This window comes from Cyrtonyx montezumae, unplaced genomic scaffold, assembly GCF_038088225.1.
Source record: "Cyrtonyx montezumae isolate F1298 unplaced genomic scaffold, pur_monq_1.0 scaffold_3, whole genome shotgun sequence".
NCBI classification, from domain to species: Eukaryota; Metazoa; Chordata; class Aves; order Galliformes; family Odontophoridae; genus Cyrtonyx; species Cyrtonyx montezumae.
In genome coordinates this window covers 29742675-29756854 of record NW_027072034.1, presented here as the reverse complement: position 1 = coordinate 29756854, position 14180 = coordinate 29742675, and the positions used below count along the sequence as shown (strand labels likewise).

Genomic DNA, 14180 nt, shown 5'->3' with positions numbered 1-14180 from the left:
TCTTAGAACAAAGTGGGAGACAGAAACATGAAAGCAGGGGAAGAAGAGTGCATCTTTTTGGCAGCCACTTACTTAAATTTCATAATTTTTTAATCTTGAACAGCTGAATTGAGCAACAGTACTTGGTAATCTATAAAAGACAAAATATGCTAATATTTGTTGAAGCTGATAAACCTCAGAGTGCTAATACTGCTTCTTTGTTCTTCTCAAGAGCTTCTCTGCCTGGAAGGGAAGCTACAGCATCAAATACTCAGTATCCTACCAAGTCCATTCATTTGGCCTCTGATCTTCTGAGTTTCCAGTCTAATTCTGGATCCTACCTTTGTACATCCGAGCCTGATGTTTTCCCAAGCAGCACCAATCTTGGTCCAGAAGAGGTAGATCTGGTTGATACATTATTCCACCAGCTTTGAAACTCCCTGATCTGGCTTTCTGACCAGTGCCTGGCGAGTCTGGATCCTGATGCTTTCCTGCATGCTCTTTCTATACAGTAACACAATCACAGTGCTTCCTGTTGGGACCATTGTTCTCACAGGTCACTCCGCTTTTTAGCCTTTAGAAGAGGGTTGTGCTTACAACCCCAGACACTAAACAAGAACTAAACTAAACAAGATAGCTGGAGGCTTGACAATATACAGCCTACCTTGCTGCAACTGAAAGCTGAGCTGATCCCATCTCATTGTCACTCATTGTTCTTCATGGCCATGGTGATTCAGCCCCAAGGTGTAAAAATCCACACAACACTATTTTACACATGCTTTCTGTGAGGAAAACAACAACAAACAATGCTCATCTCCCTTATGTAGGTATGTGGCTGTAGTGCTGAAGCCAGAGGGAACATGCCAGGCATCAATACGTATGCGTCCAGACCCACAGCTGGAGCTCAGCACTTCCAGGTGGCTCATGCCAAGCCACAGAGATGTGCAGAGACAGCCAATGAATTCCAGAGAGATCAAGACTGCCTGACTCCAAAAGGACAGCCAACACACCAAGGAAGAAGGGCTGTATTTATAGTATTTCAGCCAGAAGAGGGAGTTACAATGCAAACTAACCCTGATCTACATCCTTTGGTCAAGCTGAAGGAAGTAAAATCCACAACCAGATGAACACCCCTTTTTTGCAGGGGCTGCAGTTGTACAATACAGTTTTTTTCTTCACTGGATGGGGGCTGTCATGTTACTATTACTTAGTATGGCAGCTAATTAACATTAGCATCACTCAGATGAAAGACTCCATTTTCCCATCCTGGAAAGTAAGTTAACAGAATGTCACTCTTACTAAATAGCATTTTGAGTTAACACCCATAAGGAGAAGACATATCTGAAGTTTAATTTCTAAGCCCTCAAATCTATATGTAGTTACCCTGTTGATATGCTTCAGCAGTCAACTGATTTCAGCTGCACTTAAATCACTTTACTGAAGATCTTATGTTAGGAATACATATTTTAGTCTTCACTGCTTCAACTGCAGGTTCAGGGCTTAGTGCTATCATGGTCTGCTTCAATTTGACTAACCCCTATTAAGAGGAAGAAGCCAGATCAGCAAAAAATGAAAGGGAGTAAACGAGACAGCGAAGAGAAAAGTATGATGCTTTGAAGGAGAGAGGAATCCAAGGCACATTTTAGCACTGCCTGGCCTGGTTTGATGCACATTGTAGATTTCATGGCAGAAGAGCAACTCTGCCTTTCTACAGCACTCTCCTTTATACACCTATTCCTCAAATATCTGTAAAAGTTTTGATAACTTCAGTGGAAAAGAGCGATACCTACGGTAAATGTAAAACCGGCACACAGATCAAGTCAGAAAGAGTACAAGAAGGGAGCCCAGGACTGGAGTCAGCCTCTCTCTTTTTCTGTTCGATTTCCTGCACATTTGAAGTGTTGAGAACAGCTTGTAAGAATCTGCTGTTGTAAATCAAGAATTCACGTGCTAGCTCTGTTTCTAGTCGAGATTGGAAATTAAACCTTTGCTTGAAATGAGTGATGCCATGCCTGAGCCACCTTGAAGTCCCTCTTCTGTGTAACTGCAGTCATGTCAAAATACTTCAGCCAGACAAAATTACTTATAACATGTAAATACAATATATGATTTTCAAGCTACTGCATCACACATCACATTTTTATCACACAGGCTCTACAGTGGTTAACAGAATTTCTTATCCAGCATTATGAAAAGCCTACGCATGATCTCTTATTCCTCCATCACTTCACTGCTGCATCCCAGGGAAGTCCGAAGCAAGAATAAAAAAAGGTCCCAGATCTATTAACAATGAACAAACCAAAAAAACCCTCAAAATTTTGTGCCTTACAGTGAAGTTCACAAATCCCCACTTCTCTCTGGACCAGTTTTCCCAACATTTTGTTTCCCAGAGCTTTCTCAGTTTCTTGTTTGTGGTAACTTAAGAGAATTCTTGAACTGATTATAAAAACAGAGTCCAGGAATCACAAGTTATTTTTCTCCTCAAGCTCTTACTTGGGTTCCCTATACAAACAGCCCACTTCAGACTTCATTTCTAATATGGTGTCTTATCGTAGTGTTTCCTCAAATTTCTGGTAATTAAGTAAGTTGTACTACGTTATTGACTGCCTATAAGAACTGACCTGAAGTGCATCTGATTATGGTGCCAGTTTGTCATAAGAAACTTAAAATCCTTTGAAGAGTCACTAACCATTACACTTCTTACACATTCTTTCAAAGACATGTTCCAACCCACCCAGCTAAGAAATTTAGAGGCTGATGTTAGAAGGCCTGTATGGGAATTGCTAGGTTATGGCCTGAACCAATGGTTGAGCACCAGGTGAAAAGGTGTGGCTAACCCAGGGAACTCAGGTGAGTAACAGGAAGGGGTGACCCTGGGTCCACCCCCGCTCACTCTCATTTAAAGGTTAGCAGCTGAGGGAGCAGCATCTTTATTCAGATATTGTGCTTTTCGCCAGCCTTTGGAAAGGGGGAGACTTTTTTTCTGCACTGATTTCTAAATAAAAACATTTGTCAAGATTTTAGAAGCATGCTCCAATCCCAGTAGAAGGCACTACCATCACCTTCCATTGCTGCACAAGGCCCCTGAAATAATGATTTCATAGGAACACCATGGAAGTACTTATAAGACAGCTTATCAATACAGTCAAGGTTCAAGGCTTTTACTGGACCTTACAGGTGTCTGTGGTAGAGGAACCTAACTCCAATAACAAGGAGACAGCACATGTGCAGCAGTTCTGAGTTGTCAGTTTACATCCCTTCATTGCACCACATAAAAATCAGACTCTTGAAAAAAAAAATCACACTTAAAAACGCTTCCTATTAAAGCACTTCATGCCTAACTATAAACCACATTAAACCAGAACTTCAGCTAAGAGGATGTAGCGATAATTAACTATAGGGTACATAAGGGTCATCATCAAAGACTGAAGATTTATAAACAGAGAAAGTTCATCCCAGTTCACCCTTAGAGCCAAAAACAGTAATGAAACACAAGTTAACAGAGCATCCAAACCTCTTTACTCCTTTCTGTTGGGGACAAAAATTTAGAAAAGAAATCTAATACACCTTTTAGCTTTAGGTTCTTTAGCTTTAGGTTCAGCTGTGTTTAAATTTTTGACTACATTTTGTCAGTGTAAAATCCTACATAAAAGCTGGAATAAACCCAAGCAACAAGTTCAGGCTGGCTATGTAACAGTTTGGCAAAACAACCCGAGGTGTCTGAAGACAAGTTGGACACATGTTGGCAAGGGTGACCTCACAGAATTTATGGCCAACTATGTGGCAGATAGCATTAGCAAAAACATCCCTGGTAGGCTGGAGAAAGAGGTGAATTACTTTTGGACAGATGCTCATAAGGCCACATCCAAATATGGTGTCTCTATTCCCTGCCCAATTTAAAAAAAAAAAAGACACGCAAATTGTAGTTAAAACCAATGGAGGACCACTAGACAACAAGAGAACTGCAGGACAAAATATACCAGGACAGGATGAAGATGTGTTTTAGGAGAAAACACCTGCTTACGATACTGAGAGGACTGGCTGACACACCAGAAGGCTGTGCTGCCATTCAGCAAGAGCTGGACAAGCTGGATGGCTGGGCAGAGCGGAACCAGATGTGGTTTAACAAGAGCAAGAGTCAAGTCTTGCACCTGGGGAGGAATAACCACATGCACTGGTACTGGTTGGGGGATGACCTGCTGGAGAGGAGCTCTGAGGAGAGGAACCTGGGTGTCCTGGTGGATGACAGGCTAGCCATGAGCCAGCAGTGTGCCCTGGTGGCCAAGAAGGCCAAAGGGATCCTGGGGGGCAATAAAAAGAGCATGGCCAGCAGGTTGAGGGAGGTGATCCTCCCCCTCTACTCTGTCCTGGTGAGGCCTCACCTGGAGTATTATGTCCAGTTCTGGGCTCCTCAGTACAGAAAAGACCAAGATCTCCTGGAAAGGGTCCAGCGGAGGGCTACAAAGATGATAAAGGATGTGGAACACCTCTCTTATGAGGAAAGGCTGAGAGACCTGGGTCTGTTCAGTCTTGAGAAAAGAAGACTCAGAGGGGATCTGATCCATGTCTATAAATATCTAAGGAGCGGGAGGCAAAGAGATGAGGCTGGATTCTTCTCAGCAGTGTGTGGTGATAGGATGAGGGGAAACGTCCACAAACTGATGAACTCAACGATCCCTGGAAGTCCCTTCCAACCCCTACAACTCTGCGATTCTGAGAAGAAGAAAAACCTTAGGAGGATATTTATTGCTATATTAACTACCTGAAAAATTGTCATACAAAAGATAAAACCAAACAAGTCTAGAGAACAGACAATGACAACAATCCCAAGTTGCAACATCACTAGTATATGTTTTTCTTGCTGGTGGTATCTCAAGGTCTTCATCTCTGCTGTTGTTTTTTAGTTAATTCTCTGAATACATATGCCATGTGGTCTATAAATTCCACTGAACAAGATCAGCTTTGAATAGTCAAGCAGAGAGGACTTATCCTTCCCGAGTCTCTAGTTTCTCCTAGAGCTTTTGGCCACATCAGAGTTCCTTTTTATCTCATGCTTCAAGAAAAAAGATTTGACATGTTGGTATTGATATTCCATGATTTCAAGAAGTGTGTGTAAAAAAAAAAAAAAAGATAAAAAGTATCTGTCTCTACAACTTAAGTTGTTTGCCCATGGCTTTGCTGCCCTTCATTTACCTGACCTTCTCAGGAAGCCCTTGGAGGAAGTTACCTCACTTCTTAACTGAATTTCTTGCTGTTGGCTATATTAGCGTCTGCCTGGGGGATAACTGCAAAGTTAAGGATCAGTTGTCAAGGCTTACAGTCACTGTAGGAGAGGAGCAGATACTGCAGGGAATGTACATGCAAAGTGGGAGACCAAGTCTCCTGGTGACAAGAAGTTGCTGAGTCATCCATATTAGCTACTGCACAACCAGGCTATTTTCATCTGCAGAATAACGAAGTGTCTCAATGAAATGCTAGCAAAGATAATGGAGTCCTGTGATCACCATAATTTTCTGAAATAACATCACTGCACATTAATTCTAACTTTGATTTTGTCCATTTGCTTCTGGCTTTTTTAATTATTCTTTTTTTACTTCTTAAGGGTAAAAGTGCAGCTGAAGGGTGAAATTATACAATAAATTACATCTGGGTTTAATAAATTACCACTTTAAAAGTCAAGCTACTTTTCCTTCCATTTTTTAATTTTCTGAGTACTGTGCTCCAGATCTTTCTATTAAGCAAAGTGTTTTCATCTGAGTCTTAAATAATTTAAATATCTCTTTTCTGAAATACATTCCTTTCCAGGCAGAATTTGTCAATTTTATGCCCTCTTGAAAAGAAAATAAAACAAAAAACATCTTCTTATTCCATCCTTATTGCGACAACAGCAGCAAAAAAACCAACAACCTATGCAGCAATAATAGCCTCCATTTGACAGCAGGCACACTCTGAGAAAAAATCTGTAATATCATTATTTATCTTCTTAGCATTCCTCATAACTCAAGTGAAGTTAAAAATAAAGTGATAAATGGGAGACATTTCTTATTCCAAACTGATGTGAAGGAGGATGTTATACTTGTTGATGTCTGAAGGTAACCTGTCTTCAGCTAGCACTTATTTCCTCAGGAGAAAAGGGACCTGGAGCCCTGGTATCAGCACCCTAACACTGGAGACAAAAGTGAACATTGTGGTTATGTTTTCCATGTGAATACTCCTTAGTTTTAATGTAGGACCAGGTACCTACCCTGACATGATAGTAGTTTGTCCAGCTTAATGGTAGCACTGATTATTTCTTCATGCTATAAAATGTGGAGGAGATCAGCAGAGATGGACCAAACGTAAACATTTGGAAACAAATGTAAACAGATGGAAATGAATTTCTATGAAGCATATCATGCCATGACTCCATCAGCTCCGTGTCATTGGCTTGTACATATTCAGCACACTGAGGAATGTGTGGGTGGCAAGCAGCCCCTTCCAGTCTCCCGTCCTGCACAGATGATCCAATTGTGCCCACTCACTGACTTTACCAGATGCAGAACTACTCCTAGGACGGCAAGATACCTTCTTGTTGGGCCAGTGGGATGACCTTGTGTCTTCGTGTTCTATTTTGATGACTATCTAGCCCATACTCTCTCTGGAAAGCACTGCAATGAACTGAATCACTTTCGGTCCACAATGACACATCAAGAGTGTGACAAAAAAAAATAAGAAATGCCATGCAGCTATTGATGCTCCAATAAGGAGACAAATACCATCTCTAGGTATTACATAAGAGATTCTGTTTCTTCATGTAGACGGACATGATAATGTTCTAGTATTATATTGACGCTTCATTTCATTAGGAAGTAATGCTATTTCTAGAATAGTTAAATATTTAACGTTAAAGATCGTAAACTTTCTGCCAGAGGAGTAAAAACTGAGTTTTCAGGCCATGATAACATGGGTCTGTTTAGCACAAAACGCGATTACAGAGAAGATGGATTGGGTTTGGAAGACATATTGGAAGTATTAGTCACTCTAAGTAAAGGACCCAACCTTTGATGTCAGACAGAGGTGAAGTCTGGATCATTTGTAACTCAGTAGGTGTTCCTGCACGCTATCTCTAACAAAAGCCTGCCACCTCCTCAGCTTCCTGTATTCCAACAGGATGTTCCATTTGTGCTTCCACAATCTACTTTCCTACTAAAACTTCCAATGGAACTTCTGGTTCTCATTACCATTTGGTACTTTCCAAATTCTGACCATGCTCACAAACCCTACGTGCAAAAGGAAACAGAAGCTAGTAGTGGTTGAAGTATCTTCCATTTGTAATCGGGTATGCATTTTAATCACACTTATCGTTACACCATTTTACAAAACCTCAGTGTTTGGAGCTCCCTGAGAGATGAATAAGCAGTGGGCACCATCTCTAGATATTAGCACGATAGGCTTCCCTGTTGATTTTTGCCAAAAGATCTTTCTCCAACAAATTATCAAGAAAGATCATACTGCTGGACATAAACCAAAATAAAACGTTTTCCTGCTAAAAGGACGTAAGTTATAAAAAATGAAAGATGACAAAATGACTGTACTTACTATATGCCGTGCTGCAAACACTCCATCAACTATTGCACAACAGAATGCTGCTACCACGCCAAAGCTGATAAACACGATGGAGGCTACTAACTGGGAAGAGAAAAACAGAATGAGTAATGTTTGCAATATAATTATTTAAGTAGGAAAACTTACTATTTTTTCTTTTAAAAAAGCTCTTCTTATTCCACCCTGTGTACAATACCACGACAAAACCAGAGCTGGCTTTATTACACAACTCAGACTTCTAGAACTAACACGTCCAGAAGGGCTGTACTTCTTAGTCTGTCATTTTCAGAGTTGACACAGCACAGTCCACCAAAGCTTAGCCCTATGCCACAACTACAGAACAAACACCACACCATCCATATTAATCAGCCAACTCAGTTCATTAAGCATTACTAACTCTTTACCAATGTGACTTCAGATGATTTAACACTTGACCTCTCCCTTACCAACAGCCAATAGGTTTACAGCATGTTAGTGCCTCAACAGGTGTTCTCCCATTAAAACCTTGAGGCTCTCAAGTCCATAATTCATTGCAGGTGAACACAAAGGGCTTGAAAGTACTTCAGCAGTCACAGACAGCCTTAGCACAGCTCTAGCCTGAGCGTTAAGAGCATGTACAAAACTCTTATCTGCATTACCTAAGTACTGTTTTTGCATGCCTAGGCCCTGTAACATACCACAAAACCTTGCAAAAAAAAAAAAAAAAAAGGGGGACTCTTTTGCATATGTTATGCTAAAAAAACAGTATAAATTCAGCGTCAGTAAGGGATGTGGCACTGGTTTATCCCTTAAAAAATATGCATTTTATCCTTGGTAAAATGCATGTTAGGCAAATAAGCAATTACAACTGTAGAAACCCATAACATTAGGCATACAGGTCAAAGCAATGTTAGCATTGGATGTAGGAGCTTTCAGTAAATCAGCAAAAAAGTACAACTTAAAAGCAGAAGGCTAAAAATTTCACAGCTTCTGAATGCTTTCTGATGAATTATTTTATTCTTTTGTTTGTTCAAGGCCATAGTTTGTATACAGGTAGGACAGAGTGATCACAGGTGTTGCTCTGTGATCTGAATCCACATCATGGGGAAGAAACAGGCAAGCAGAAGTGCCCGAAGCTGAAAGCATTGCCTGATGTTGAGAACCTGCTGCACGCTGCCTGCAGCCAGCTCCATCCTGCAGTAGTAAGGCTGAAGCCTGCATCACCTCTCAACCTCTGCTATCCCTAGGCTCTTTAGCGTGGTAGAACATGTGTAAAGATCTTGGCATGAAACATCTAAGATCAATAAGGGTGTGGTGCTCTCTGGCATCTGTCAGAAAGCTATTAGCACTGCAGACTCAAGGGCTCTGAGGCAGGATCATGCTACAGAACCTGACTAAAAAATCTACACTCTTTAAAGTCCAAATTAAGTTACTATTGTCTGATATTCCTATCTTGTTTTTCAAGTCACAGCAGTCAGTCAAATAATTAGTGGGCTTAGCCAGCTATTTTCACACTACCTGATTTCAGGAAAAATTTGCCAGAAATTGACCTCCAGATGGCTTTTCATTTCACACATGAGTAACTTACTGATGATTTGCCATCCCCAAACCAACATTTTGAGGTAGCTTATATCACCTAATGAGAGTATGCTGGCCTTTCAGTTTCACTATATAGCTGCAAGAGAACACATACAAAGGTGCATGTTAAATTGTAACATGTACAGAAACTACAGTTGACTTTGCCCTCCTTGATGAGCATTTCTCCATTCAAGGAGCTGCACAGAAGTCAGAGATGTTCATGTCAGATTCTTATTCATGCCTGCCAACAACCACTTCAGTGAGTGATCTCTTTGGAATTAAGAGGCTCACTTAATGCTGGAAGCAATATTTATTACAAGGCAGAAGAAGCAGAATGTGCCTGCATCTCAGCTGAGGTACTTCTGACTTACGTATGTTTCAGATAGATAAAATAAGTACAATTACAACACAATTCCTTGAAATAAAATTTATATTCTTCCTCAAGCCTTCTGTTGCTCACTGAGAGTGCAAGAAACACATAAACAAATTAAAAATTGAGTTTCTTCTCAAAACTGCAGCCAAAACAGCCAAATGGAGAGCTGTTGTAAATTCAAAAGCTAATTTTCCTGAGTAGTGGGTAATTGCTGGAGCTGTGAGTTTACCAAGCCTATCTGTGTCAAGAAAGAAAAGCAGCACACTCCACTAATATACACAGAATTTTGTTAGATAGGGTAGCACTTTTAAAAAATAAATACTGATCCATCACATCATTACATCTCCATTTTTAACAGCAGTATGCTTTGTCAGGAAAACTATTCATTATTCATAACAATATATTCTAGCAGTTGTTCAAGATACAGTTTAGCTCTTGCTGTTACTTTGCTGTGCAGTCAGGCTTCTCTATGCCTGTCAGTACCAGAACATGTCTGCTCTTGATCCTGGTACACAATTCAATAATATGGTTACTTACAAGGGAAACATGAAATCAGTTACTAAACAGTGAAAATTGTTCTTCAGCAGACATAGCGCGTTCATTCACTGTCTTGTGCAAATAAGCCTGCTGAAGAACCTGTGCCAGGGACAGCCCCTGGATGTGGCCACACTGGCTGCAGCCAGGTACCCACTTGACTCATACACTTCAAGTACCCATGCCCTTTGTATGCTGAATCAGACCTGGCTGGCATGCTGTCACCTATGTCATACAATGAGACATGCAGCAGACACAGAAAATGATGTCAACCCTCAGAACAATCTAGAGGCTGTAACCTCACCAGTTGTTTTCAATATTCCTGTGAAACATTTCCATGAGTTTCACTAGGTCCCAGGTAGCTCTGGCAGATACCTGGTATCTTGGTGGCTCTGTCAGCCCTTATTTGCTTTCAGATAACAAAGCATGACTGTTCAAATAGTGTAAATTCCTTCTACCATCAGATGCCTTCTGAGGTGCCTCATCTTCTCAATTTAGACTAAGTAGATCTGAAACTTTAGAAAATGTATGGATTTTTGTTTTCCAAATCACTCTGGTAGCAAATATAAGTTATATTAAATCTAACAGACCCGCTTTGTTCATTCTAAATAACTTTTCCATTGCACAGCCTTCAATCTCTCCAAGCATTCTGCTCTTCATCAAGTCTATCTGGGACTTTTTTCCAGACAATTATCCTCATCAATGTAAACTGAGAAGCGTTGTTACTCAATGTGTTTTTCTCTGAGAAGTGAGAGCTTTCAAAAGGCTTTGTACAGGTTATGCCATGTGCAGGTTCTAACAAACATATCAGGAAAAGACAGACACAGGCCAGTTTGTTGTAGGCTGGCAGTACATTCCCAAAAATAAAGCTTATTTCATGGAGCTTTTTACTGGTTTGATTTCCCTATGTCTCCAAACTCAGAACATAGTAGAGGCTTAATAAATGACAATGACTTCACATGCAGCGCAATCTCAGCCAGGAACTGCATCTGTTATGACACCTTAATAGGGCTGTAGATTAATATCTTGCAAAGCTAAGACAAGAAAATTCGTTGCCTTGCATTTGAGATGCTGCTAGCAACTAAATACTCCCTGTGTTGTGAGAAGCCATGAAAGTACTTTCAATTATGAATTAATTTTCTCTAATTTGGAAAATCCTCTTCTTTGTAGCTCATCCCTTCCCACAATGGGTACTTTTTCCCCTTGCCCTTAGGAAAGAAGCTTTGATTCTGTGATCAAAATTGAGCTCAAGTAAGGCTCCTACACTGGTTTTCACAACTGGTCCAATTAGATTTCTCACTACAGGAGGTGATGTGCTTCACAAATTATGGCCTGCCAACCTATTATTTCCAAAGATTGATTCCTCAATAATAGCACCGCTGTAATTCAGGATCACCTGGAGGACTGTCACACCACAGGAGATAGGACTATCATGTTCATTATTCATCAATGCCACTTCCAGTCATAGCACTAGTTACAATGACACAAATTCCTAATGATGACAGATTTTTCTGACTGTCTAAATAACAGCTGAAGAACTATTTCTCAGATTGGCTGGAAGATGAAGGAGGGGAGAAAAAGAACACAGTAAATATCTGTGGCTTAAGAGCACCGGTGCTGTTACAGTTCTGGAAGACAAGGGCTGGGGCTTGGATCTCATAAATGAACATCACTTGCTTCCAGAGGTGAGACACCTAATAACATGGTGAATGAAACTGCATGGCAATTCACTCTCTAGGCAGAAAGCTGTTCCCCAAAGTGAGTTAAATCAGGTTACTGTAAGAGGAGAAAAGCATTAGACCCAGTGCAAATGAGAGGGTGGGACTAAGTGGCCAAGGCAGAAGGGAGGAAAGCAGAAGTACTGGCAGAAACCATTAGGTTATCTCACCTCTTTTGTGTAATTTGCATTCCTGGGAATTATTGAAATAGAAGGTAGGTTTTAGCTGTAGTGAATCAATTATAAGGGCTGGATTTATTGTGCTGTTTGTGATCAAGGAGACTTTTGTTTTTCTGCCCGAGAAGAAATTCACTGTTTTCCAGTATTGTGTCAGGGATAATTAGGAAAAACAGCACTGTGAAAGGCCAGTTGGTGGAACACAGGCAAGGGAAAGGTCCCATGAGAAATTTAAGCAAATTCACATGCACAAAAGGGCAGAATTAATTAGATAAACAAATGTTGGTTCAGAACACAGAAATCACATTAGGGATATCAGTTATGCTAAGGAGAAAAAAAAACAAACAAGATCAAAACCCACTTTCAAAATAAAGCCAACACTTCAATTCAGAAAATGTCTCCTATTTTCCTTGCCCCACATCCTAAAGAGCAGAATGGTAAAAGACAGAATTCTTGGTCTTGGCATCTTCTTTTACGCCTTTGATACAGTCAATTTATGCCCTATGCGGGCACAGTTAATGCATACTGCTGTTTTTTTTTTTAATCTCCTCCAGTGATCTTGTTGCCCAGCTTGTGCAGATAATTCATTAATTACTCAAGTCACAGTCACAAAGGACTTACAGGAGTGTACAAGGAGGGAAATGTGCAAGAAAGTTATTTAATCCCAGTTCTCCTCTAGCCCATGAGAGCTTGTGTAGCACAGCTGAGTAACACCAAGGGAGCACAGACATCTGAATCTGCTTACTCCAGCTCCTCCTAGCACACAGAAAGATCTTGAGGACAGGGCAAGTTTCTTTACTGGTCAGGTAAACAAATTCCTTGAGTTACTGGGAACTTATGACATTTGCTGTGACAGTTATGGGGATGAGAGAAATTAGCATCTGATCATATTGACAACATGCGCTGCATTGTGTGACGGATGTGCCAGGTCCCATGGCAGGAGGTGTCTCACACAGCTCAGCTGCATGGAGCAATGTACCTCATGACTGAGTGTTTTGGCTGCCACAGAAATTCCTATCCCTCTGAGATCTAGGACACTTCATGCTGGACATAGCCAAACAACACAACACTACATAGTACCAGCACCTGGGCCCTTAGGGACAGGAGAAAGAGAGACATGCCATGCTGCATGATGTGGAAATTGAGATAGCAACCACACAGGGAAGCGTCCACACAATATTCTTGCTAAGTGTGTGCACACATCCTCCCTAGGTCCGCGGATATTTACAGTTACCTGAGTCACTAGGCAGCACTACTGCTGTTTTACATCTGCTTCTACTACTGACACTGGATTCTCTGCTGTACGTTCTCATGGATACCTCTGCTCATGCTCAGTGACTTCTTCCTAGCAAATCTCCCTGCACACTTTGTTTTACTAAGTGTTTAACTGGCTTTGGTTCAGTTTCCTTCAGCTACATGCTTTCTAAACAAGCATTTTATTATTATGCAACTTCTTTTTCCATCACTTTTGACATAATAGTTTTTACCATCTATCATACTGGCACCCCTGTTTGAGAAGCACCCGTTTATTATTACTTCTACATCCCTCATCATGTTCCTTGCTGTCTCCTTGTCACCACTAATCTTAAATTCTTGCTTTTATTTTGAAATAAAAGAACTCTCTTTTATGGTGTCTTCACCACTGCTTTGTCAAATAGGATTAAATGACATCACCACAAACATATCAGCCATTCCCAAGCAGCTCTCTTTGCTTGGCATTTCTCTTTAGGGCATCAAAGCCCATTGATCAAACCCACCCCTTAACACTACTGTTAAGCTTCTTCACAAAGCTTTCCCAGCCATCTGTGCACACAGCACCTCTCCCATTCTCCCATCCCCTCCCTGGCAGCCAGAGGTTGCTGTGCCACTCTCATAGTTTTTGGGAAGAGCACTTTTAACTATTTTGTAACTCCAGTCGTGTAGAAAAGCATAACAGAAACATTTTGCCTTAACACTGTATTGTCCAAATAAAAACTCTGTATGACTAACTCGGTTCCCTAGTCTAGGTCTCTCACATGGTTTCACCCTCCAGAAATGCTTTCTTGAACTAAGCCATTATTTATATTGATCCACTTTCTCCTTATCTTTCTGTAATGTATCCTGTCTTTTCTTTTAGTTTTAGTTTGAAGATACAGTTTCTGTGAAAAATGCTATACAAAGATGATTAAGAGAATAGTGGGAATTCAATAACTAGCCATTATGAAACATGAAACACGAAAAGTTATCGATGTATTTTTCCTTCTCTCAGAATCTAATGAC

The 14180-nt window shown here is 40.6% G+C and overlaps 1 protein-coding gene across 1 annotated transcript in view; it reads right to left on the bottom strand.

Moving 5' to 3' along the window:
* TMEM255B (transmembrane protein 255B) overlaps positions 1-14180 on the bottom strand; it is a 53883-nt gene that overhangs the window by 26977 nt on the left and 12726 nt on the right. The window contains 1 exon segment of the mRNA XM_065741088.1: positions 7558-7647. Within this exon segment, the coding sequence (XP_065597160.1) occupies positions 7558-7647 (90 nt within the window).